This window comes from Dreissena polymorpha, chromosome 1 (assembly GCF_020536995.1).
Source record: "Dreissena polymorpha isolate Duluth1 chromosome 1, UMN_Dpol_1.0, whole genome shotgun sequence".
Lineage (NCBI taxonomy): Eukaryota > Metazoa > Mollusca > Bivalvia > Myida > Dreissenidae > Dreissena > Dreissena polymorpha.
Window position 1 is genome coordinate 87,940,367 of NC_068355.1, and position 27,947 is coordinate 87,968,313.

At 36.6% G+C, this 27,947-nt stretch overlaps 1 protein-coding gene across 6 annotated transcripts; it reads left to right on the forward strand.

Annotated features, from left to right (window-relative positions):
- Positions 1 to 12,432: 12,432 nt before the first annotated feature.
- Positions 12,433 to 19,581, forward strand: LOC127839286 (uncharacterized). 6 transcript variants are annotated; one of them, XM_052367565.1, is made up of 7 exons: positions 12,433 to 12,749; positions 13,848 to 14,032; positions 14,376 to 14,508; positions 17,265 to 17,378; positions 17,619 to 18,022; positions 18,459 to 18,701; positions 18,814 to 19,581. In XM_052367565.1, the coding sequence occupies exons 2-7, from the start codon at positions 13,871 to 13,873 to the stop codon at positions 19,423 to 19,425; spliced, it is 1,668 nt and encodes a 555-aa protein (XP_052223525.1). In that variant the 5' UTR covers positions 12,433 to 12,749; positions 13,848 to 13,870; the 3' UTR covers positions 19,426 to 19,581. The 6 variants fall into 6 exon arrangements, with proteins under 6 accessions (XP_052223525.1, XP_052223538.1, XP_052223529.1 ...); XM_052367578.1 differs by having other exon boundaries at positions 12,433 to 12,690; XM_052367569.1 differs by having other exon boundaries at positions 12,434 to 12,648.
- The last annotated feature ends 8,366 nt before the right edge of the window (positions 19,582 to 27,947 follow it).

Sequence of the window (27,947 nt, forward strand, 5' to 3'; positions counted from 1 at the left end):
AAATAAGATCTATCTACCATTTAAGTCTTTAAAAGAAAAATCTTCATTTAATGTGTCTGTTTGAGCCACCTATTATTAACTGTTCAACCCGTACTGTAGTCAACTCAAACTCATTTTGGTCAACTTATACCTGTTGTTTGGTCTGGTACCTATCCAAAGTCATCTCGTACCAAATATACAGAAATAGATGTAAGATGGTCAACGTATATTGATTATAGCATAAAACAGTATCAGAAATATAAACATTTGAAATGAAAAAGAGAAACCATTAAATTCCAGAAAACATAATTATTTTTGTTCGTTAATGAGGTAACTGTGCATACTTATTTTCTCACATTGCTTTCCATTTTAATTAGCTCTGTCTATAAATGGATTTCCATGCCGTATTGGGGATAAATTAGTAACAGACTATTAAAATGAATAATTTGAATAAGATACAATTTTACCAACCTATGTACGATTTTATTTGATAAAGACAGTGTTACGAAGATATGCGATGAAAACAGTATGAAATTAATAGTTAAATTCAAACAAGCCAATAGTTAGACGTTTTGATCATCGTAACCCACCTTCGTTACAATGATACTCTGCCGTATGGGACGTTTGACGTGTTAATGAAAACAAGATAACGTCCATTAACTTCAAATAGACCTTAATCACAAACCAAATGACAACTCAACGTTCGAAATGGGGATTACAATTGTATGCAATTGTCCATTAACTTCAAATAGACCTTAATCACAAACCAAATGACAACTCAACGTTCGAAATGGGGATTGCAATCGTATGCAATTTACTTAATAAACAAGTACAATAAACAAGTAGCCTTTACCTGAATAAGAACAGTTGAAAATACGTTCGAAAGGTCATAATACACTAAATAGTTTCCCTATATAATTCAATGTAAAAGCGACAACTTTGAGCGAAAATAAATGCAACATTTTGCACATAGAGACCCCCATAACCATACCTTTTCTTAAAGGCAATTCTAAGCGGAATCGATTTATGCAATAAAAAAGATATGTCATGTACAAAGCAAGAAAGAACTTGACACAAATCAAAATCGACTGTTTTTGCAACTTTTTTTTCGGCCGTTTCTTAGTGGAATGTAACCTTTTCTAGTGCAATGGTTTACTATAGTCTTCAAGTGTATCATATTTCAGGGATTCAGTAGTGAACACCTATTCATGCCCTACCCTTATCTCCGCAAGATAACACCCGAATAATGGTAAAAAGTGTAAAACATGCCTTCCTGTCAACTATGATATTTTTTTAGAGAGTTACAATATACTAAATCTTTTGGGAGTGCAATGCTATACTCTTTAAAAACCTGAACATCATTTATAAGAAGACACAATTTTCTGTGTGGGCACTTGCCATGACTTTATTTTAGAATGTTTCTTTGTGCATGTGGTAGGGAAAACATTGATGTTTAACAGAAATTCACTCATTTGTTTGAAGGTTAAAGACTACATGAGACTTTGACAGATGGCGGGAAACCCTCATCCACTGGTACGAACCCGGTAAATTGATGGCTGTAAAACAGTGACCGCTGATTCGCATCGAGTTCTTTCTTGCAAAACGCATGACCCCCCTTTTTTATTGCCTAAATCATTGCGGCTTGGAATGCTCTTTATGAAAAGGTATGGTTATGGGGGTCTCTATGCGCAAAAGTTTGACTTTATTTTTTGTTGAAGTTATTGCTTTTACATTGAATTTGTGTAGGAAATCTTTTGGTATATTGTAACCTGAAGCGATCATTTAGTGTATTGTAACCGAAACGACGCGGTAGAGTATTTCATCTGGTAGATGTATAATACAACACCGTTCTAAATATAAACCTTTTACGAAAACTACCGACAACTACCGAAAACTACAGAAAACTCTACTCTGGATCAGCAGCAATCGGGACACCTCGGACAATTCCGCCATATCGGCGATCGTCACAAAAGTGCCTATAGTAAAAAGCATTTTTTCAAGATACAAAGGGCCATAACTCTGTTTTTAACAGATGGTGTACAATGCCATTTGGCGTGCATCATCCTCTTATGCATATATATACTCATACGAAGTTTCAATGAAATCCGCCAAAGCACTTCCAAGATATGGCTCCGGACACAAAAGTGCCAGACGGACTGCGCCAAAACAATATCCGTCCGCCTCTGGCGGGGGATAATAACTAAATATGACATTTTGGGCTGCACAAACTATAAAGATATACATAATGTTCAATGAACTTTATATACAAACAGGGCCGAGTTGCAACATTTTACGAGATAAAACGTTTGATTATTTGTACGGTAAGAAATAACACTTTTTAATTGATGTAACATGCATCAAAATAATCCCAAATAGTTTAAACAAAAAACACAGAAATATTAATTGACTAGATAGTAGATTGACACTAACAGACAGTTAAATAGAGTTTTGGAATGGTCATGTTCATCAGATCATGAACAAAAATACAAAATTGGGACAATCATAGCTCTACACAGTTTCCAACTAGTATTTTTAATGTAAAAGAAACAGATAAAGAAAAAAAGATGTACACAGAACATATGCTTGGAAAGTTCTGGGATTATTTCATCAAAATTTCTTCAAGAAAGTATAATGTGCTGAAAAGTTTAGCTTAATAAAAAAAACACTAAACAATATAATTATATATATAATGTTACAGATATTCACATATAAACATTGGGGACGATTGAATTTTACCGGTACGCAACACTTAACATCAAACAGTGTACCCTAACCCTATACACCTAACACATACCAACTAACGCAACACCTTATAATCCTTTTATCGTATATATTTCCTTAGTATCAGGGGCTACCGCCCCCAAACCCCCGCTTTGTCAAAAGTGGTAAACAACTGCTTACCTGTAAAGTTCAATCTAGCCAAACATTGTTACTGAACTCAAAAGTTTCAATGACTTAACATATCGTTGTTGAAAACAAGGGGCGCTTGCTGCACTGGTAACAACACAATTATATAAGGCGATAATTTGCTCATAAAATGTCCATAATCAAGAATTAGGTAAACATTGTGGGCAGTCAATCGTTTGGCATATGAGTGTTTGAACTAAATTGCATCCGATAAACAAAATGGCAGCAAAAGCTATTGATGCTATGTACATTGAAAACCCGCAGAACTAGATATAATAAGCGCTTGGTGAAATCTTCAATTAATTATGCTCACCATCTTGAAATAAAAAGTTCTTTAGCAAGCGTCGATTCTTTCTTGTGTCTGATGCGAAATACACAACTGATTGCTTATTATGCCACTTGAAGTGATAAATAGTTATAACACATTTAATTAATATATCAGTGAACTAAATCTTGCAATATGCTAACACTAGTATAAATTATTACATTTTTTGACTTGATACATTGACATGTATAACTTATAACACAAGCCTACGTTCATTAAACAACTCTTATTTTTCAAACGCTTTAGATAATTTTATGTGTCAATATATGATTCAGGGCTATTTGTAAAATAAAAAAAATCTATAGCTTTATACAGTTTATATATAAGATAAACATTCTTTTTGGGAAAATAATAATTTATAAACAATAAAGATATATGCATAGATTTACGCTTATACATCAATTTAACAAGACTTTATTTAAAACAAAGTACATTCAATAGACATATTATGCGAAATAAAGTATGTGCTTATCGGAAGATAAATACCATAAAATATATAGAATTTATATATTAATCATACAAATACCGGCTTTACTGGTGCAATTTTGGTATTGGTGTTGTGTAGCCTAACAGCGGTGCTCTGACTTGGCGTTCATATCCGCGAATATGAATTGAGAGTTACTGAAATTAAAAATGCCAATAAAAACGCTTTTAAATTATTTCGATCGTAACATAACACATAAGCGACGTGTATTTTTGTCGCAGAATGATTTTCATACATTTTTTTGTGGGAAAATCCATCTAATAAGCCGTTATTTGTTCATATCCGTACCACAGGTGGTTAGCGTGTGGCTATGCTATTAATTAGTGAAAACATCATTTTGAATGATAAATAATCATATTATAACGAAAAATTAAATTTTCTGAAAAAAAATATTTCACTATCAAATATATATATAACAAGGTATGCAACTCAAAATCAGCCCAAAACGGGGTGCATCGCTTTGAACAGCCATATCTTCATCAATTTTGCAGCGATTTTCACGATCTCGGTCTTATTCAACGCAGAAATGAATTTCCTTTCTGGAAATGTATATGTCTTGCAATATTTTTACAAATGCTGGGTCAACTTTTAAGAAATAACACGATACACAACACGCATGACCCAGTTGACAGTGATCATGCTGTCTTTAAGACTGAAATCTTCACGGAGTAAAGGGCAACTTCCCTATAAAGTTCATGTAGTTCGATACCATAATTCAATAAAACGTATGAAAAAACATTATTACCGTTCTTGTCGTTACATTCTGCATCAAGACTAACTGTCCAGCGCCGTTTGAAACCTTTGTTTACATACATTTCAACTAACTGACATTTTAAACATACGAGTGATTTCATTGGTCCAATGCGGAGGTGTGTCTTTACAACTGGAGATTTCATTCATAAAGAATACATGATCACTGTCAACTGGGTCATGCGTGTTGTGTATCGTGTTATTTTTTAAAAGTTGACCCAGCATTTGTAAAAATATTGCAAGACATATACATTTCCAGAAAGGAAATTCATTTCTGCGTTGAATAAGACCGAGATCGTGAAAATCGCTGCAAAATTGATGAAGATATGGCTGTTCAAAGCGATGCACCCCGTTTTGGGCTGATTTTGAGTTGCATACCTTGTTATATATATATTTGATAGTGAAATATTTTTTTTCAGAAAAGTTAATTTTTCGTTATAATATGATTATTTATCATTCAAAATGATGTTTTCACTAATTAATATCATAGCCACACGCTAACCACCTGTGATCCGTACTTTCCATTCATATCCGCGGATATGAGTCATATACGTATTTTAGTCATACCCTATAACTATGCTGTTTACAAATTTAGATTAAGGTGGCAGGGGATATATCAGTGAAAGGGGGGTCCATGAAAATTACATATCTTTAGGGTAGGGGTAAGCTATGGTCTTTAAAAATCAATTGGGTATTTATAAGATGTATTTCTTGTGTTAGGTTTGAGAAAGAATGTCTCAAAATTTTGGAAAAAAACATTGAAACTCGTGACAGCTCCCTAGCAAGTAAATGTTGAATCTTCAAAAAGGAGGTTTTCACTTTTGGCGGAAGTCAATATTTCACGCTGCAGAAACAGAACAGAACTTTGGAGGTAAATTGTGAAAAATCTAAACGTATGGGAGACACTTTTCTATGTGAATAAACACAGCACAGGGATGAAATTAATGAGTAATGTAGCCAAAACTAGGATTGCATTCTGTTTGAATGTACTGTGCATGCCATGAAATGGGTCAAATTTCTTAAGTTTTCATTAAAAAATGAGGTGGGTGGGGGGAAAGATCAAGGGCCATAGTTTCACAAGTGAAGAAACCAGCCTTGTGTTTGACTGTATTTTCAATGTATGTTGCCTATGTTATGACACTGACACAAAAAGACTTTCATGTGTCACTTTTTGTTTTGATGAAATGGATTTGACTGTTTGCGGCCTTTCGGAACTCGAAATTTGGTCAAAAATATATCCCCTGCCCCCTAAGAGTGGGTCTCACTAAACACTGCAAAGACACACACAGTCTAGCAAAGGCTACAAAGACAAGTAAAGTCAGATCAAAACACAAATAAGTTAACCAGTGTATCCTTTATTCAATAAATTTAAGACTATTAGGGGAATATATTTAGGAGGAACAAAGATTTTAACATAAATAATTGTTTTTATTTGGTCTACAGGTGTTTTGATATATTTCCAGGCAAGTTATAACAAAGGCAATCCAAGAGTTACAGTGGGTTTATTGGACTTTGCAGCATGTGTTTGACTTTGTGTACCTTTGCTACACTTTGTGTGTGTGTTTTTGTAGTGTTTAGTGTGAGCGTTACGGCATGTAAACAATAGCTTCTTTTAATTTTAGAGACATGTAATTAATGCTATAATGCTTCTTCAACTATGGAAAAACGTTTCGGTGTAATGTTTAGAGAATGTTTTTAATCATGTTTTTAATTTATTGTAATTAACATGTACATGTTCTTTACAATATATTCATATTTCTGCTCAAATGATATGCATCCATTGTTCACAGTGATTTTTGTATTATTAGCTAATGTACAATTCGGATGTAATCATTTGGGACCTACTGGCGGGAATTTTTATGTGAATTTTACTGGTCATGATTAAAGGTAAACTAAGGTCAAAAGTGAGGTTAAATAGCTACGCTGAAAAAAGAAAGGAAGTCTTCCTTAACTGGGCTCAATCCACTGATCCTTGGAGTAAAAGTCAAGCGCTTAAACCAATGGGCCATCAGTGCTTCCATAGTCAGTGGTTTATTTTATACTTTATATAAGCATTCCTTGAAATATCACACAATCAAACAATAAAAAAAGAACTCTCCCAAATTATTTGTGTCATTAAATGCAATATTGATAAATGTAAACATTCGATCTTAAAAGCTCCAATAAAAAAACAAGAATAAAATTAAATAAAATAACAATGTAACCCTCAACTTGGCTAGAACCATTGACCCCTGGAGTAAAAGTCTACCGCTTAGACAACTCGGCCTTCCATGCGTATACAATGAGTGATGTATTTTATACTTTATGTAAGCAATCCTTGTAGTGTCACAAATTATAACGAAAACAGTCAATTTAAAGGCTATATATAAGCAATCTTCATAGCTTCACAAAATATAAGGACAACAACAGATTTCTCCAAATTATTCAATCGCTTTGCGTTGCAACGCTTTATAATTTTCAGGCTTTTAAATCGTCAAAAGATGCATATGATGGCTATTTTAGAGCATGGTAAACGTTCAGTATTACTGTTTCCTTGCAAATATCATAGCTAAAACAAAAATATGCGAATCTGAAACATTGTTTTTAAATTTCTCAATTTAGATCTACCAAAACGTGAAAATTTAAAATTAACTTAATGTCATAGTCCAAATAATTAGACATAATCTACCGATGTATACATGTATCGACCTCATATTTATAGGATAGCTGAAATTATTCGCGTTCAGAATCAATCTGAGCCGAGAATCTGCCAAAGCAGAAATCATCAAAAGACTCTATTGTATTGCGGCAATTTATATTGCCTACATGAAGTCATTATTTATAATTAATACTATAGGAGTACTCAATGTGGGAATTCACAGATTTACACTTAATATTACTTAAAGAATGTAATCTTGACACAGACGAGCTACAAGCAACACATTTTAATGTTTCTTCTGTACGTCAGGTTTGAAACCGTGGGGCCGCCATCTTGTTTTCAAAAGTAGTTCCAAATCCAATATGACGGCCGCCTTCGTACATCAGAGAGACGGTGTGGTGTAGCCCACTGTCCGATGCGTTCAGATTGGATCAGCAGACGATTTATTTCATACGGAGGAATCCGAGATAGCCGATGTATCACGATTGAGAAAACTCTGGTTCTCCGTCGACTGTATGAATTCAGTAGTGCGTTCAGTTACAGCGAACGTTCGCCAATGATGGTTCGTTTGCGATTCGGTCTTATTGAACGATAAGATCGGCGCGAACGTTTCAAGATGGCGGCTCCCAGAAAATTGATTGCGATGTTGATGGCGGAAATCGCTAATAACACAGAAAGTACTTATCTAACAGATATTTCAAAAATAAAAAACCTATAATAATTTGATTATAATTATAAGTGGTGTGGATGCGATAGTGTTATTTTTCATTAGCGATCGAAATTTAGTGTAAGAGGTGCATTGAATCAGTTATAAAACAAAGCCCTAAAATAGCGCAATACATTACAATCTTCAAATGTAGTTGTAATTTTCTTTTACATTGAATGAATTTTCGTTTCGTTTACATTTAATGAAAATATTAATAAATTTTAGCATTCAAATGGAAAAAAACACCTTCATATTTTGCGAATTGAACTGTCTTTGAATGCACATCTATATTGAAAACTCTTTTGTAGTGATAATGAGGGATACAAATCTGGCATTTTATTATACCTTAATCTATACATTTATTTTACCCAAGTATTTTATATCCGTATTATGATCAAACGCGATTGCTTGTTTTCACGATGATGTTTCGAACACTGCAAAAACGCACGATCTTTACACGTTATTACATCGGAGTTTACATTTGCAGGTACCCGTTAAATACGATAATTGTGTAGCAGTAAATTTCTACAATATTTTAAATGTATTTCATTATAAAACACTTAAGTGTTATGTTTAAACTGGTTAATATACATACTTAATAGTTCCTGTTAATCCATTTCGGACAAATGTACGCCTATTTTTTAAATATGTTCAAATGTTTTATTAAAGCAACTGTTAAGTGTTTGGCTTAATATGCCAAGAGATGACACAGAGGTATCATCAATTGTGTTTAATGACCAGACACATGTGGTTAATGACCCCATACTGAGTCATACAAATATAGGTCCCTGGGTTTATGACACCCTGTTTTCTTAGTAATTGTCTGGACAGTATCCGATCATATCGAGATAATCGGTTTGTGATGAAGGGGCAATTAAACAATGGGTGGTTAAACATGCTGAAATAAGGAGTGTCAAAATTGGTGTGAACAATTAAATAAAAACATTTACATGTATCAAGAGGATTTAGTTAATCTGCAACAAGGTAAGTTTTTACGGACATATAGGTTCAAATAGTTTCTTTATGTTGATTACATAAAATCAATCAATTTGTTGTTTGTTTTCGTCCTTATTTGTGTTCATTCATTGGATTCTATTTAATCTGAAAGAATTTCAATTTCTGAGTGTTTTGTTGTTCTTAAAAAGGGTCGCGAATATGATTGAAATCTTATCACGATGCGGATCATCAAACGCAAACAAAAGCAGAATGGCCGCAGTGTTGACGGCCAAAATTTGAGGATGCGCAAACGTGGCGTCATTATCGGAATCCCCAAAACCTCATATACACTTTGTTTATTGTTCAATTCATTTTTGTACTACAAAAAAAAGGAAACAATATCGAAGTTACACTGAACAAATACAACATATTTATTTGTCCGCCATCTTGGTTTCGCTAGCGAACTATAGCGAACTACCTCCCAAGAGGGTTCGCTTCGGTTCGCGAACGTTCGCGGCGAACCGAGCGTTCAGTAGCGAACGTTCGCGACCGTTCGCGAACTATAGCGAACGTTCGCTGTAACTGAACGCACTACAGTATTACTAATGCATTCGTCTTAATGCATTCGGCATTCGGCTTACGTCATGTGAGCAGTTGCCTTGTGCTTAATCATTTCGTTTAGTAGAATTTACAAAAAATGCCCTTTTCTAGCAATAGTAAGTGTTGAAATGATAATAGTTCAGCAACAAGAAGATAGCCACATGAACAATTTAACAGAAATAATTCAATTGTCATTAACTCGAAAGAATACATGACTAACATACATCGAGTAAACATTAAAAGAAATATGCAAGAGACATTTTACTAACTGATAGAAAACAAGCATTAAGACGCAAGGGAGACGCAGTTATTTTGTAACAAATAAAATAAAGCAAAATGCAATTGTCATTTAGCCGTATGCAATTGTCATTTAGCAATATGTAATTGACATTTGGCAACATGAATGGACTGGCAGATATTCCCTTCTATACAATCTGACCCATAAACAAATTGTTCTGTCGCTTTCCGTCGCCTTAAGATGGCCTAAGTACGGAATACCGTTAGGACCATCGTGGTTACACATTAAAATCCAGAGGGTGAGAATGCGAGAAAGCGAGAGTACGATGACGAGTGTGCCACAATACGATGACGACAGTTCGACAATACGATGGCGAGAATGCGAGAACGCGATAGCGAGAATGCGAGAACATGATAGTACGATGGCGACAATGCGACAGTGCGATGACGACAGTGCGACAATACGATGGCGACAGTGCGATAGTACGATGGCGACAATGCGAGAATGCGAGAACGCGAGAGTACGATGACGAGAATGCGACAATACGATGACGACAGTGCGACAATACGATGGTGAGAATGCGAGAACACGATGGCAGTTAGAGAGATGTAAAGGTAACGATGAACTACAAAGTGTTAATGCTTTAACTGATTTTTTGTGACAGCTCCCGCGCTAATTGGCTAATTGATTGATGCATCAACTGGACTAATTGATGTGAACAGCTTTATTAGTTTATTTAAGTCTCATTAGCATATAGATAGATGTTTATAGATATATACACACACAACATACAATAAAACATAAGCATAATAATAAAATGCTGCCACTCGAAAGTGAAAGTCTCGAGTTATAAGAGACTAGAGTAATATATCAGCACAAGAATCATCATATGAGTCGCGTTCTCAGAAAAATGTGCATAATGCACTGGCTAATCAGGGACGACACTTAACGCTTTTATGACATTTTTCGTTTTAATGAAATCTCTTCTTAGCAAAAATCTCATATAGGCGGAAAGTGTCGTCCCTTACTAGCCTGTGCGGACTGCACAGGCTAATCTGGAACGACACTTAACGCACATGCATTATGCGCAGTTTTCTTAGAACATGGTTTATATAATTATGGTGAAATGAAAGGGAGCTAACCCCCGAATTCAAATTACAGAAACTGTAACATGAACTACAGAGTTACCTCTCTTCCAAATACCATTCAATTACTCTCTACAAAAACTGGAGATCAGTAAAAACAGCTTTGTACAATCTTAGAGTTATGAGACTAAGTCACATATGGCACAGTACAGTAAAAGACTATATTACATATTAAATTTTTGATTGCCCCCACTGACTTCACGTTGAAATTTGCTATAATAAATTAACCATAAAATACTAAAGGCGTAAAAAAGTACTTTGTCTTACAAAGTCATACATCGCCTATGGTCAGACCATCTACGAATAGAGTATAGAATGTACAATATTCGGTAAAGGGAAATTCAGCTGATTCTTTGCAAATTGCCTTTTACACAAAGATATACCTTTTGGTCCAGTTACAAATACCAATGTTAAGGTCAGTGATCGGTCAGTAACTCATCAATAAAAAGCTAGAAATTGATATCGATCAACTCCTGTATGCTGATGACACAGTCCTGCTTTGAGATATATAAAACACAAACAATAAATATCTAAAAAAAAGATGGCATTGAGTTTGGTTTGTGTTGGTGACAGACAACCAGGTATACAAATGAGATCAAATATCACGAATGTCTTTTTGTGCAGTTTTTAGCTGAATCCGACCCACATCTATCACGGAGAAAAGTACCAGATTTCTTGGTTAATTATATGGACCGTGTCTGTGAAAAAGGGCTCTAAATTATGTGCTTATATTAGTCTGTGCAGTCCGCACAGGCTAATCAGGGACGATAATTTCCGCATTTATAATATGTTTCGTTTAAAGAAAGTCTCTTCTTAGCAAAAATCAAGTTAAGGCGGAAAGTGTCGTCCCTGATTAGCCTGTGTGGACTGATTTACGAACATGCATTAAACCCCCTTTTTCGCAGAGCGCGGCTCGTATACTTTTAATAATATACATCTATCGATTAAACACAGAAATACAAACTTGTTTACATGGAGACTTGCACGTGTATGAGACGATGATTTCCATCATTTATTGTATAGACACGGCGACGATAAACATTAATTACATAATCCATAAAAATGATTTAAACAGCATGCGATGTGCCAAAAACACATCTTATAAACTGTAATAACAATGTGCGCAATAAACTTTAAAGATAAATGTAATTAAATAATTGCGAATAAAAGATAAACGTGTGGTACATGTTAAGCGTTAGTTTTGTGTGTTTTTTGTATTAAACTTCTTGTAATTATCTTTAATTGTCTATTGTGAACTCTCATGTTCACAATTAATTGATTTTTTAAGCCGTGAGTCCGAATACCACTGCAACCATGTTTCGCTTAATTAATATTGTCATTATATTGCTTTTTTAGCTACGCGGCTTCATAATGACCCAGGGTAGGTAAATTACTTTCGGACGGTAGCAAAATGCTGAGCATGGATTTGTTTCAGTTTTAATACAGCCTACGAACTAAATGTATTGATTCGGCGTACTTAAATAGCCTATTACGTGAATAAATAATTTAAGTATAATGTTTTAATGTATAATGTTTCGACCGTATATTTTAACTTCAGTGCTCGTCTATTTCCACAACTATACAATTTAAAAACTCGGTAAGTTTCGGTCTCGCTGACCTCAATCAGTCTAACAATGTTTATACCACGCGTTTCAAAAATCGATTAAAGGATCGATCCGAGATCGCTGTTCTTGATTTTAACCATACAGTGTTGGTTATTTTCGACCGTCACTATGTAAAGGAGCGTTGCGAAAAGCGCTTTAGTACTAGTGGTCTGTAAATTAACAAGAGGTCGGGTGATTCTTCAGTCATATAAATAGACGCACACAATGTACATGTAACTATAGCGGTCTGAAAAGTGGCGTGATATGGTGACGACGTGGTCGATCTAAAGGCTTAACGCGGAGAGTGTCGAATAAGAACAAGTTGATATTTATAAGGTTCGCGTAGGCTGTAGCAGTTGTGTTGTTGTTTCCAACTAAGTAAACATTCGTTTCGTTCTGGTTACAACTAGTTAAAAGGATTGAGTGCATGTATCGTAGTGAGTTATTTTTTGTGTGCCGGCTCATGTTTTAATAGATTGTTGAGCTTACTCGTACGGATATTAAGAGTCGTGTTTGTATGAGCGTTTGTTTAAATTGTTATAATTGTTAGTGTATATAGTATAATATATAGTATATGCTTGTTCGTTAATGCTGTTGACTCTGACAGTTGTTCAGGTAACCAGCCTACGTTACATCAAATTTAACTTGTTTATTTTAATTTTCCATTACTTTATAAAAGACCGATCGACCGTTTCGTTTTGGTGTCGACTCTTAACTTTTTTGCTATTATTCAATGCTGTGTTTTCCTCAATTTATTTTCTACATTCGATAATAATTGAAGAATTACACTTTACTTATAATTTATAAACAAAATATGTAAAAAAAAGACTGTCGAGCTTTCTGTCAATCAACATTTTGGAGATGTTCGTGTACACAATCGACTATTTTGCCTCTATATGATAAAACTGTCTCGCCTTGCACACATTCATATGGAAAAACGCACAATACAGATGCGATACTTAAACATGTAATATTCATGCTGAATAACAGTATTGAAGTCATAATGATTGCAGCAAAATCAAATATCGGTTAACTTTGTATTGATAAATCATTCTTACGCTATTTGCGGTTTCACTAACCCAGATAACGACCGACTAGTTTATAGGTTTAAACTTGACCATTTGTACTAGATTATATACAACGGTTCAAACTTCACAGAGCACGATTATAAATCGCGTACCCGGTGCACGTTGCCTTAAGATCAAGCGTATATGTCTCACTTCTCGTTGAACCCCCACGTTTGTTAACTCAAACGACTTTCATAGGATTTTAACCGTCTGATTACAGTTGTTTAAACAACAAGCTTGTAAGTTTTCCATTTTAACTCAGCGGTCTTGCTTACAACTGGATATTTCTAAGTTCTAACATAATTTTAATAATCTATGTATGCTTGCAAGTTCGCACGGGTTGGTACTTATTGTTTTTTTATTTTTATTTTCCCCAAAGATTGAGTTTACTCAGGACACTTACTCGAGAGCGTTTACATAAGACCAAGTCTTTTAGAGCAGTTGAGCTATAATACATCTTTCTTGTAGTGATCGATTGACATCAATTGGATATGGCCTTCCCAGTTCGCGTGGAGAGCCCCGGGGTTCGGTACAGCCCAGAATACCTGGAGGCGGACTACACGTACACAAACACAGCCGTCCGCAGGGACGCCAAGGGCGCCTACATAGCTACGCCCGTCAACACCAAGTACACGTTCAGAACGCAGCGAAAGGTGAGAAAACGTGGTCACTGTCGCTGACATATCACGGTATGCTCTTTTGTATATTATATACATATAAATATACGAGCTATCGTCCTGTAAACGTTTAGAAAAGCATACTCTTATTCCACATAAGCGACTTTCCGAGTATTATGGGTCTTCATGATCAAATATATGCCTACAATTTACTTCCTCAGAAAAAGCTTTAGTATTTCGCCGCTTGTAGACAGACAACAGAATAAGCTCTGTGTAGAAGCCTTCAAATAGCCCAAGCAAGTTTGGTGACCTTTCTAATGGGTACATAACACGGTGCCCTTTTCCGTCTGTACTTATGTATATACACGTCTTTCTACAGGTACCCAAGCTAGGTGTGATGCTGGTAGGGCTGGGCGGAAACAACGGCAGCACTGTCACCGCCGCCATCCTCGCCAACAAGCACCGCCTGTCCTGGCACACCAAGGAAGGACTCCAACACGCAAACTATCTTGGTACAACGTGTTTTCTTTATTCTATCAGTAGCAAAGTAGCTAAAGCAAAATATCTGCCATTGTTTTTCGTTTTAATGCGGGTCCATTATAGAAACCCATTCCAAATGGAAAATATACATTGTTCTCACATTGGATTAAAAATTGTCAATCAAAGGTTTAAAAAAGTATTTTTAATAACTTGCCAAATTGACCTTATCTCTCATCCAGCGCTATTGGTTTAACATTAGTAACTACTTAGTGAACACAATTTATACATCTATTTTAAAGCATGTGATAGCAAAACAACAGCACTAATTTTCCAATTTTAGTCAAAACAATATGATTTTTTTGCCAATTCCAAATGGACATGGCCACTTTCCCAGAACTGAGGAAATACACGGTCTTTTTTTTCATTTATTTTACCATGTCTGACATATACATGTACAGCATTTACATGTTCATACATAACACATTGGTAATATAACATATATTGATCACTCGTTCATAATTTTTTAGATTTTCAAAAGAGTAAAACAATATACAGTGCATTCATTCATATAGTTCACACACATACAACATTCATTGTCAGTATTAATCATTTCATGAGAGGCAGTAAAAGGCATGCACTCAGGCGAATTCACACTCGCTGTTACATACACACGCACACACACCTGCGCGCACGTACATGCATGCACGTTCGCACTTACATACATACAAACCATACATATTTTTGTTTAAATGGTCCAAGAAAAATTATCAAGTAATTTAAAAGCATTTACAAAACATAGATAAAAATACACGGTCTGGTAAGCATTAGTAAGTAGGTAAATGGGGCGATCTGGTCAACACTAGTAAGTATGTAAATGGGGCAACCTGGTCAACACTAGTAAGTATGTAAATGGGGCCATCTGGTCAACACAAGTAAGTAGGTAAATGGGGCGATCTGGTCAACACTCGTAAGTATGTAAATGGGGCAATCTGGTCAACACTAGTAAGTAGGTGAATGGGGCAATCTGGTCAACACTAGTAAGTAGGTAAACGGGGCAATCTGGTCAACACTAGTAAGTAGGTAAATGGGGCATTCTGGTAAACACTTGTAAGTAGGTAAATGGGGCAATCTGGTCAAAGCTAGTAAGTATGTAAATGGGGCAATCTGGTCAACACTAGTAAGAAGGTAAATGGGGCGATCTGGTCAACACTAGTAAGTATGTAAATGGGGCAATCTGGTCAACACTAGTAGGTAGGTAAATGGGGCAATCTGGTCAACACTAGTAAGTAGGTAAATGGGGCAATCTGGTCAACACTAGTAAGTAGATAAATGATGTTATCTGGTCAACACTAGTAAGACTCGATTGGTCATTGTCGGCTCGGGTACTACTTACTTGTTCCCCGGGTACTCTTAAGTATACGTACATGTTCCCCGGGTACTGTAAATATACTTTTTACTTCGGCTTTTTAAAAAAATTAATTATGTTCACATTTATGTCAATTTTCTGTAAAATTGCATCTATATTATCGGAACCCATACACAACAAGCATGTTGATGCAGTTTAAAAAAAGAGAAGTTTTTTTAAGGGGCCGTCCAACAGATTTTGGCATGTATTAAAGCTTGTCATTAAATGCTTTATATTGATAAATTTAAACATTTGAACTAAAATTATCCTGTAAAAAAACAAGAATACAATTTAAAAAAGGAAAAAAGTAAACGTCAACAGGGCTCGAACCACTGACCCCTGGAGTCCTGGAGTAAAAAGCATCCCGCCTAGACCACTCAACCATCCACGCTCATGTTTTCAACGGATGTATTTTATAGCTATATAAGCAATCCTCGTAGTTTCCCAAAATATCGTTTCGCGTCGATACGACGCTTTATCTGTTGGACGGCCCCTTTAAGATAAACAATATCGTTTTACGGTTATCGGTAGCGCGTTTTACGACATTGGATTTTGGGCGGGAATACAACTCGGGTACAGTATAATATTGACCGGGTACGTTTAAGCATATTAACCGTACCCGTGGTACATGTAAGTAGTACCCGAGCCGACAATGGTCAATCGAACACTAGTAAGTTGTTAATTCAGGTTTTCTGGTCAACACTAGTAAGTAAGTTGGAACATGATCTTGTCAACTAGTAAGTTGGTAAATCAGGTTTTCTGGTCAACACTAAAAAGTAGGTAAATGAGGTTATCAACTTAACTATAGTAAGAAGGTAATATGGGCTTTTGGTGAACACTTGTAACTAAATGTAAATTAGGTTATCTGTTCGAAACTAGTAAGTAGGTAAATGAGGTTGTTTAGTGAACAGTTGTCGTCGTGTATATAGTCCGTTGTAGTCAATCCTTATATTTAGACAAACGTGTAGTTTATGTTGCATAATAACATAATATTATATTATATGAGTCGCGTTCTGAGGAAACTGGGCTAAATGCATGTGCGTAAAGTGTCGTCCCAGATTAGCCTGTGCAGACCGCACAGGCTAATCAGGGACGACACATTCCGCTTTTATGGTATTTTTAGTTTCAAGGAAGTCCCTTCTAACCGAAAATCAGTTTAAGGCGGAAAGTGTCGTCCCGAATAAGCATGTGCGGACCGCACAGGCTAATCTGGGATGACACTTTACCCACATGCATTAAGCCAAGTTTTCTCAGAACGCGTCTCATATAGTTTTCGAAACTGATATCGAAAGAAGTAAACAGCAGATTTGTGTGTTAGGTTATTCGTTTGATTTATATATTTTCACATTTAATCTTAAAAATAAATGAAACACGCGCTTTCAGGTTCGATCACACAAGCGAGCACAGTGTGCCTCGGTACCGGACCGGAAGGAGAGGTCTACGTGCCACTCAAGAGTATGCTGCCTATGGTCGACCCGGATGACATTATTATCGACGGTATGCACACACTCGTAGTTATCAAATGGCAAACAAATGCACGAAGTAGAATAACAATTGAAATGATCTTATGGTGTTGAATGAAGAATCGAACATCACTCTTGGTACATAGTAAACAATGGTTTTGTAAAAGTTTATAAACAAAATAATAAGTGTGTATTGCATAATCTTACTAGCATTTGCGAATTTAACTCCCATGGGCTACTGAAAACTTTTTTTCTGTATTTTGGGGCATTGCAGGCTGGGATATATCATCTCTGAACCTAGCTGACGCCATGGAGCGGGCTCAGGTGATCGACTATAACCTGCAGGTACAACTGCGTCCGTATCTAGAAGGCATTAAGCCGCGGCCCTCCGTCTACTTTCCGGACTTCATAGCCGCCAACCAGGCGGATCGCGCCGACAACGTGCTCAAGGGTACCAAACAGGAGCTTCTGACGGCAATCCGGCGCGACATCCGGGATTTCAAGGACAAGAGCGGCGTCGACAAGGTGATTCTGCTGTGGACCGCAAATACAGAGCGCTTTAGTGACGTCATATTTGAAGTGAACGGCACAGCTGAAAACCTTCTCAACAGTATCAAGAATAACGAGAGCGAGGTCTCACCATCCACATTGTTCGCCGTTGCGTCCATACTAGAAGGGGTGGGTAGTTTATTAAATGCCACTTTACTATGTACATTTTAGCCTTGTTCTGGGACAACTTGGCTTAATGTCTGTGCGCAAAGTGTCATCCCAGATTAGCCTGTGCAGTCCAAACAGGCTAATTAGGGACGACACTTTCTGCCTTAACTGTATGTTCGTGTAGAAGAGACTTCCTTTCAACGAAAAATATCATAAAAGCGGAAAGTGTCGTCCCTGATTAGCCTGTGCCGACTGCATAGGCTAATCTGGGATGACACTTTACGCACATGCATTAAGTCCAATTTTTTTCAGAACGCGACTCATTTGGTTAACAGACATAAGCTCAAGTACCTTGAAACAAGATCACCAGTTCTTAATTATGAGAGGTTTTAATGATGTTACAGTACATAATTATGTTACTGAGATTCATAAGACATTGTTTGATACTATGTTACAGATCACTTATATCAATGGATCGCCCCAGAACACATTCGTCCCAGGCGTGATAGACCTTGCACAAAAACGAAAGGTGTTTATAGCCGGTGACGACTTTAAGTCTGGTCAGACAAAGCTCAAGTCGGTGCTGGTGGACTTCCTGGTGAGTGCGGGGATCAAGCCCGTGTCCATAGTCAGCTACAATCACCTCGGCAACAACGACGGCAAAAATCTCAGCGCCCCACAGACTTTCCGGTCAAAGGAGGTACGTTGGCTTACTGTTTTTGTTAAATTTGTGTCTATACAACTCTTAACGTGTAATCTCTAAAGGTTGTATCTGTTAAACATTCATTAAAAGCTGCGTCCGTCCTTTTCAGATATCCAAGAGCAATGTGGTTGATGACATGGTCGATTCGAACTCTATCCTGTATCCAGACGGCCGGCGGCCGGACCACTGCGTCGTGATCAAATACGTGCCGTATGTTGGCGACAGCAAGCGCGCCATGGACGAGTACACGTCAGAGATAATGATGGGCGGCACGAACACTCTGGTGATCCACAACACGTGCGAGGATTCGTTGCTAGCCAGTCCACTTATATTAGACCTCGTCATCCTTGCGGAGCTCTTCGAGCGCGTCCAGTACAAAACGGACGCTGACGACGAATTCCGGAATTTCAACGTGGTTATGTCGATACTGAACTATTTGTGTAAAGCGCCGCTCGTTCCTAAGGGAACCCCCGTCGTTAACTCGCTGTTCCGACAGAGGAGCTGTATAGAGAACGTGCTGCGGGCGTGCGTAGGCCTGGCTCCGATCAACCACATGCTGCTGGAATACAAACATGCGCGCATCGAGAATCCCCTGCCAGAAAAACGCTCGGAAGCGGCGGCAGAGAAAGTGAAGCCGGCAATTAACGGAGTCATCGACACGAAAGGGGCCACCGGGGTCCAAGGACATAGTAGACGATCTTCTGACGAAGCGGAACTTTAAAACACATAACTCGTACATGAGTTAGGGTTTCCAATTTTTATAAATCTCTTCTATCATTGCAGATACCTGCGCATTCCACTGATCGTAGTTGAAAACCTAACATTTAAGTCGCAAATATTGTTTGTGTTAATCAATACCATAAAGTTCAAAATGCTATTTAGATGTTCGTTAACTTGAATGCGTCTAATGTATTTATTATGCAGTATGTAACATGTGTCGTATTATGAATGCCCAACGCAGTCATTTGCAATACTTTAGCAATAAAACCTTTAAACAATTATTTGTGTCCAACCAAGCAATAGCAATAAACGTTTCTTGTAGTATATAAGTTCAACGCCTTTTGATTGAACATAAAGCATAATCAAAATGTAATGCATAATAATATATTCGATACAAATAACAAATATAGTTAAAAAGGTAAAAACAATCAGGTCAAATTCACAATAAGGTTGCACGTAAATAACAAACATGACACCTTGCTCGGCCCTTCGATGGCTTAAGGCCCTTGTTTCGGCGTACTAGTAACTGTCCGCCAATAATGTCCTCTTGAGGGCACAGAAGTTGGGGGGGGGGGGGACAAGAATGTTTTTATATAAAATTTCAAATGGTCATAACACTGTGAAAAATCATCCGACCTGAACCCGCTGATAATATGCACATCTCCTCTTGGTAGTTAAGCTTCCCATAAAGTTTCATTGAATTCCGGTCATTAGTTGCTGAGAAATAGCCCGTACAAGAATTGCACTATATGTACAGTTAATGGAAAATTTCAAAGGACCATAACTCTGTGAAAAATCATCCGACCAGAACCCGCTGATAATATGCACATCTCTTGGTGGAAAAGCTTCCCATAAAGTTTCATTGAATTCCGATCATTAGTTGCTGAGAAATAGCCCGGACAAGAATTGCACTATATGTACAGTTAATGGAAAATTTCGAAGGGCCATAACTCTGTGAAAAATCATCCGACCAGAACCCTCTGATAGTATGCACATCTCCTCTTGGTAGTGAAGCTTCCCATAAGGTTTCATTGAATTCCGGTCATTAGTTGCTGAAAAAAAGCCCGGACAAAATTTGTGCACGGACGGACACACGGACGGCCGGACAGACGAAGCGGCGACTGTATGCTCCCCCCCGCCATTTTTGTTTTGGGGGGGGGAGCATAATAAAATCTTAAGAAAATACAGCCGAACAAAATTGATTTTAATTCTGCATCGGCGCATTTGAAGGCATGAATCATTGTGTTTTTAAATGATGTAAACTGATAAAATAATTTACATTGTTTTGTATTCTAGACATTTAAAATGACATTCAAACATTTTAAAGTATTATGTTTTATAAATAAACAAGCACTCTAGCAGTGCAATCGAGCAATCTGCTTAAATCTGCTTAAATACAGTACACATGCACAGGTCAGTGCGCAGTCAGTCTGGAAATCTTCATTTCAACGCTATCGCTTAAAATTGCTTAACCGACACAAGAACTATTTATAAACAATAAATATTGTTACAAAGGTATTCGGCGTATGCAGATATTATCATACTCCAAAATAATCGAATGTAAATAAGGTTAAAACATACATATTTAAACCAATATAAGAAGTAACAAGAGCAGCGCCTTGCGGGTGCAAACCGCTCATCTACTTCTCTTTTAAAGGTGAAGGGACCTATCTCAATACTTCAATCACAAAGAAGGGAGGGGTGGGGTGGAGAGGGATGTATAGTGTGGGTGTGTAGTCATTAACTACATTATATTCCAAAAATAGGAGAAAAAAAGTGCAAAAAATGCAAAAAAAAAATAAATAAATAATTGGGGGGGGGGGGATTCTTGGGTGGGATGGTTGGACGGTATTTCAAACATAAAATAATATATAAAAAAATGTTTTTTAATCACGTTTAAAAAAATGGGGGCGGTGGGGGTATAGTGTGAGGGTGTAGTCATTTATTAGATGATCTTTACAAAAAATGAAAAAAAAAATTGGGGGGGGGGATTCTGGGGTGGGGGGCGTGGGGATGGTTTGGGTGGAGTCTATTGGTGTATGTCAGGTAAGAGTTGTTATGTCAAAGTATCAATCAAATCTAATCATAAATAAAGAAGTTATGGCAATTTTAGCAAAATTGAATGATTTGACCTTGATAATCAAAGTCATTCAAAGGTCAAGGTAAAATTCAACTTGCCTGGTACAGTACCCTCATGATAGCATGAAAGTATAAATTTGAAGTTTAAAAGAAATAGCCTTGATACTTTAGAAGTAAAGTGGATCTAAACACAACATTTAATCATATATTCAAAGTTACTAAGTCAAAAAAGGGCCATAATTCCGTCAAAATGACAACCAGAGTTATACAACTTGTCCTGTACTGTCCCCTTATGATAGTTTGCGAGTGTTCCAAGTATGAAAGCAATATCTATGATACTTTAGGAGTACAGTGGACCAAAACAAAAAACTTAAATTAAATTTAAAATTAATTCTGTCAAAATGCCAGTCGGAGTTATATAACTTTGCCTGTACAGTCCCCTTAAGATAGTTAGTAAGTGTTGCAAGTATGAAAGCAATAGCTTTGATACTTTAGGAATAAAGTGGACCTATACACAACTTTACCAAATTTTCAATTTTCTAGTATAAAAAGGGCACATAATTCTGTCAAAATGCCAGTCAGAGTTACATAACTTTGCCTGCACAGTCCCCATATGATGGTTAGTAAGTGTTGCAAATATGAAAGCAATAGCTTTGATACTAAAGGAATAAAATGGACCTAAACACAAAACTTATAAAATTTTCAATTTTCTAAGTCTAAAAAGGGCACATAATTCTGTCAAAAAACATACCAGAGTTATCTAACTTTGCCTGCCCAGTCCCCTCATGATAGTAAATAAATGTACCAAGTTTGAATGCAATAGCACTGATGCTTTCTGAGAAACGTGGACCTAAACACAAAACTTAACCGGACGCCGACGCCGACGCCAAGGTGATGACAATAGCTCATTTTTTTATTTATTTTTTTTTCAAAAAATAGATGAGCTAAAAATGGTTACATGTGCATTAAAAACCATAACTACAGTTAAGTTATGAAATTTCACGTTCCTCACAAATCACTTTATCCGGGTACATGTTATAGGACACTTCATAAGACTCTTTAAAAGCAAAATAAAGATATCATGTTTGGCTTATGTAATAAATAATTCTTACATTTTGTCAAAATTATTAAGCAAGATAACAGTGATATATGATACTACAAATATAAAGCATTAAACAATTTATATTTGTTAAAGGCGCGAGAATAAATATTTGAAATATGTATGGATGATACGTGTGAAGCCGACGACCTCTATTTTCACATAACTATTTCCTTTATCTATAGATAAATGATAAAAAATGCATACATTATGTAGGAATAAATCACCACAACTAGCCTTACTTTATTAATTGAAATGCTTGAGATGGCCACTAGTGCAGAACAAAAATATCCTCGAACATGTATAATTCAACACAATTCTCTTGATATCATTGATTTTACGATCTTTAAACAACAAAAACAAACTTCAATACGGTTTCTCAATGTTACGATATATTAATGGTTTATACATGTATATGATATATACAGAGTCCCTTAAAGCTGCTTTACATCGCATACATATGGGCTAGATTTTCACATGTTTTTAATTTCGAGCATAAACTCGGTGCAACGTTTACATAACAATTCGCGCGGAATAGTACCAATTTTTTATAACAATACTCATTGTGTAAATAGTTATTGAATGAGTAAAATCACTCTTTAAAACATACATTGTACCAAAATATTTGACATTATTGGTGTGAAAGACATTAAATGCGACAGTGACGTTCATTCATAATTTCAAACCACGACAGTGTTCCATGGTGAAATGTCAACAAAAACTATACATGTATGTTGAAATATAAAAATTGCGCATGATTGTGGCAGAATTTAATAATAACTTTTAGACATGGGGGTTAGGTTGCTTAGATTAAACGCTCAAGAAAGTGTTCGGTCCATTTATAAACTTGCCCGTTACGGAGCCGCCATGACAGCAACCGGTGTCAAGACCTGTAACGAATGGCTCTTCCTGCAACTTCCGGCGGGCGTCATGGCCAAAGTACACGTGCTCCGGACCGCGCCAAGTTTTGATCCAAGGAATACCGTCAGCGTGTGAGTTAGTAACAGTAAAGGTTCCTTCATCGTCGATTACGATGTTTCTAATATATGTAAGATCGTTCAGCATTTGAAGCTCCAATGAACGGCAAGGGATGAGTCCTGCATGTACAACAAGAGCGTCTAGCGAAGGCAGTGAAATCGTGTTGGAAGCTCATTCAGAAATTTGTAATCATGATCGTTTAAATCTTTCACCCATGAATACTTTTCTGGAAGGATATAGTTTGGATTCTCGCGGTAGAGTCGAGCTTGTCTAATAGCGCTCTCGTCGTGGTTTCCTCTGACAGCGTACACCTGTCCAGGCAGTCCGCTCACCTTACGTACCACAGCTACACTGTCAGGTCCGTGGTTCACAAGGTCCCCAACTAATATGAACATTATATTTGGTGCCACCTCTGTAGCTGTTCTCATGAGTTCTTGAAGCTCATCATAACAGCCGTGCACGTCGCCAATTACAATCAAAGCGCTGAAGGCACTGAAGATGTTCGCTATTGCATAATTTAACACGCAATTCATTTTTTAAAATCAATCGCAAGTTTAAAATGAACACACGCCATTCAACTTTATAATGTGTGTGTCACAGCGCACGGGTCGAATTGTGTGTGCACTTTTTATCATCCTTATTATTTCATAGAAATAACTAAGACGAAATAAAAACAACATGCTTTTTGGAAGTTCTTAAAGCATAGAAAGTATGATGAAAATGGTTATGAGAACTTAATATAAAGAAAATTTGCAGTCACCATCATATTAAAGGAATATTTTTCTAATATCAAATGACTATCTCACCAAGAATATAAATTCATAATGAAAGTTCCGTGTACAAAACTTTTGATTTTTGACACCATATACAAATTCAAAATATACAATAATTTTCGTATCTTGTATATGGAGGAATAAAAGTATATAAACATTGCTGTTTATGCTTTACTTGTTACCCGAGCAGTTCACACGGTGTCAACAACGCTAACATTAACATAGGTATAGAGCACTAATGCGCTTTTAGGCGTAGCTGTTTTAGTTTTCATCTTAGTGACTTTTACATAACGCCAACAGACACGCATGAATATTTTCGAATATTTAATAAGCTGATTCGAGATACAACCTCTGAATTTTTGCTACATCACTGCGTATGTGCTCAATTCAAAGGATGTAGCACTGTTCAGTGTAAGGAATTCCGGACTTCTCTCTGTATGCTTAAACGACACAAATTGTGGCCCTGTTACAATTACACGTTACAATCCATCTCGCAGAATTTCACTTTCGCCTCCAAGATGAGAAAACAATCATTAGCGAAATAGTATAGTGTCATGATAAGAGAAAATCGTTAAATTATCATACCACAATGTTTGCCGTACTTGGTCAGCACGTCTGGAAATCATTCCTTAATGTGTGGATAGGCTGCCATTATTAACAAGTTTGCTATTTTGAATTCAATTTTGTATCAAAAAGCATTGTTCTTAAATGTGGCATTTTCAATTCGCAATGAGATTTGTAATGACCCTCGTCATGCGAAAAATGGGTCTTATTCCATATGCGCCCATCATATAAATAGCCCACTCAGCTATCCCTCCTTCTGGTAAGGAGAAACATAACATATTGAGTGATTTTAAAGCAAACAGCACATGACTGCGCAAAAGCACATGTTGGGTTTAACAAACGCTTGCCGAAACGCATAAGACCCATTTTCGCATGACGGCGCTATTGACGTGTGATTTAAATGTGTCGAAAGAAAACTGCGTTTAAATCAAATATAAACATACGATATATTTCGATAGTGAAGAAAGATAGTCATAACAAGGCATATGAGGACACACATGAAGTGCTCTCCCGTAGTATATTTATTATTTACTCACATTAATGTGTGGTTTGACAATGCTAACACACATTTCATGCGGTGAATATGCAGCTTACAAGTGAAAAACACAACACAATAGTTTAACTTTTGTTTAATTGTATGTAATTATTAAGAAAATTAAATTGCTAACTTTATTTCAAAGTCAGCGTATACGCCGACTACATTTTTAAAAGACATTTATTGTTATAAGTATATGTAATATATTTAATATAATATATTTAGTTGTTTTCGGTTTTAGCGATTATAAAGCATTTTCGAGGTTGCCTATAGTATGCCTGTAGTAATTGATGAACTCATATCCAACTGTCTATGTGTTGAGAACTGTGAATATAAACAAGCTAAACCTTCTACTAACCTTCTACTTTTGCGTTGCTAGCACCCGTAAATACAAAAGATCGCCGCTATCTGTTCAGAACCAAAGAACGTTTTTAGAAATACCCGCTGTAGTATCATGAACGAGGTTATGAAACAGGTCATTCGAATTATTATTATAAATGGTTTGTAATATTCGGGTTTAGCGATTATGAAACATTTTTTTGTTTTTGTCTATCGTATCGCTGAAGTTATTGTTGAACTTATGTTCAACGTTATAAATTGAGAATATAAATAAGCGTCAACTTTTTCCCGAATCTCTCAATTTACGACCTGTACTACGTAATTGAGTTGTATGTTATAACCCGTAAACTTTCCTTTGTTTATCGGCAGGCGCATCTATTAATAGCCTCATATCATGAATGTCAAAACACCCGTGAAAAAGAAAAAGAAAGAAAAAAGAACCACGTGACCAAATAGGACGCTAAACGCAAATACCATGCGACTACGACTTTAATTATCGCTCCGCAATTCCTTTGAAGCCGGAGCCTTGTGGTTGCTATTACGTAAAGAATTGACCTCTAACTGAAGTAAGCAAAGGAAACGCAGCACCCAATTCACCCATTCCTTCTATGTGCGAAGGCAGATTGAATTTTACTAATGTATGGTTTGCCTATTATAACACACGTTATAATGCGGTAAATATGCGACTAACAAGTAAAAAACACTATAATTAAACTTTTGTTTTGAATTAAGTTATTTAGAAACCAAAATTCCAAACCTTATTTCAAAACAGCAAGACTACATTTTTTAGAGAATATTCTTGTTATATTTAAATGTTTTTTTTAACAGTTTCAGCGATAATGAAACATTTTTTTATGATGTCTATCGTATCCCTGTAATAATTGTTGAACTCGTGGTCAACGTATTATTAATTGAGACCTGTGAATATAAACAAACGTAACCTTATACTAGTGCGTTATTCTCACCCGGACTCCCCTTTGTTTATCGCCAGCCGCAGAGTTATGAATGAGCTGAGCGAAAATACTACGTCACGCAGACGCAGCAGAAAGTGGACTATTTTAATCATTCATAAACAATCTCCTTCGCGACACGTACAATACGATCATTGTTTATTGATTCTTTTCTATAAAACACCGTTCAAAAGTATTGAATGTAACACGATATTAATATAATGTTTCCATTTGTGAAATCACATAATTGGAGAACTCAAACCTCTTGCATAAATTATACAACTCTTTCTTGCGCGATCACGCAAGCGGGTATTTGGTTAATCATACCTAGGCCGTATCGACCTGAATTTCACATCAAGCACTTTAGACGGTCGCTAAAGCGACCATCTAAAAACCGACCGCCCAGCAATATCGTCTGCAGACAGCTCTATATGGCAGCGTGGAGGTAACGGATTATTCTGTAAATTTCCTCGCACAGGTGCTGATTGTTTGATAAAAAACGACCATATGGTGTTTATAATAGCAGCCATTGTGAAATTGGGGCCGACTGTACCACAGTTCACCAGAGAGGGATCTTGTTCAATACATGAAGACCGAAAATAAAAAAAAAAACACTTAACACGCGTCGATAACGTAAACATCAAGGACATTCCAATTATGTCTATCACTTAAAAATTTACAGGCATTATAACCAGTTTAATATCTGAAAGAGTTGCGAGCAAACCCTCAGGAAAACGGTTATTATAGTGCAATTTTAAGTCCAAGGCCCATTACTTCGCCAAATATCAATGGACTGGAACGAATTTCACACTTTATCTTTAGGTCATATAGGTACACTCGCATACAAAACATCAATGTAGCGGATCCGTGGTCTAGTGGTAACACACTGGCTTCACAATCCAGAGATCGCTGGTTCGATCCCCCGCTGCACCTAACCTACTAACTCGTCTTTCGCATGAGACGTTAAACCGAGGTGCAGTGTACTAGGTGCTATACACCGGGCACTAAAAGACCCAGGGTCACCTCTGGAACGGGGTGTCTCCTGTATCTTGCACTATCCCCCGTAACCAACTAACACGTCTTTCTGGGGGCGATGGCCATATGGGAGACAATCCCGGTGCACTCGATAAAAAAGAAAAACAACAACCAAACATCAGCTCAATATCTGATACATTTCCGTAAAAAAACTACGGAAAACGGTTATAA

Coding starts and splice junctions, on each gene's coding strand:
- LOC127839286 (XM_052367565.1), top strand. CDS start 13,871: ATGGCCTTCCCAGTTCGCGTGGAGAGCCCCGGGGTTCGGTACAGCCCA. Junction 17,379..17,618: donor GGATGACATTATTATCGACG/GTATGCACACAC, acceptor GGGGCATTGCAG/GCTGGGATATATCATCTCTG. Junction 18,702..18,813: donor AGACTTTCCGGTCAAAGGAG/GTACGTTGGCTT, acceptor CGTCCTTTTCAG/ATATCCAAGAGCAATGTGGT.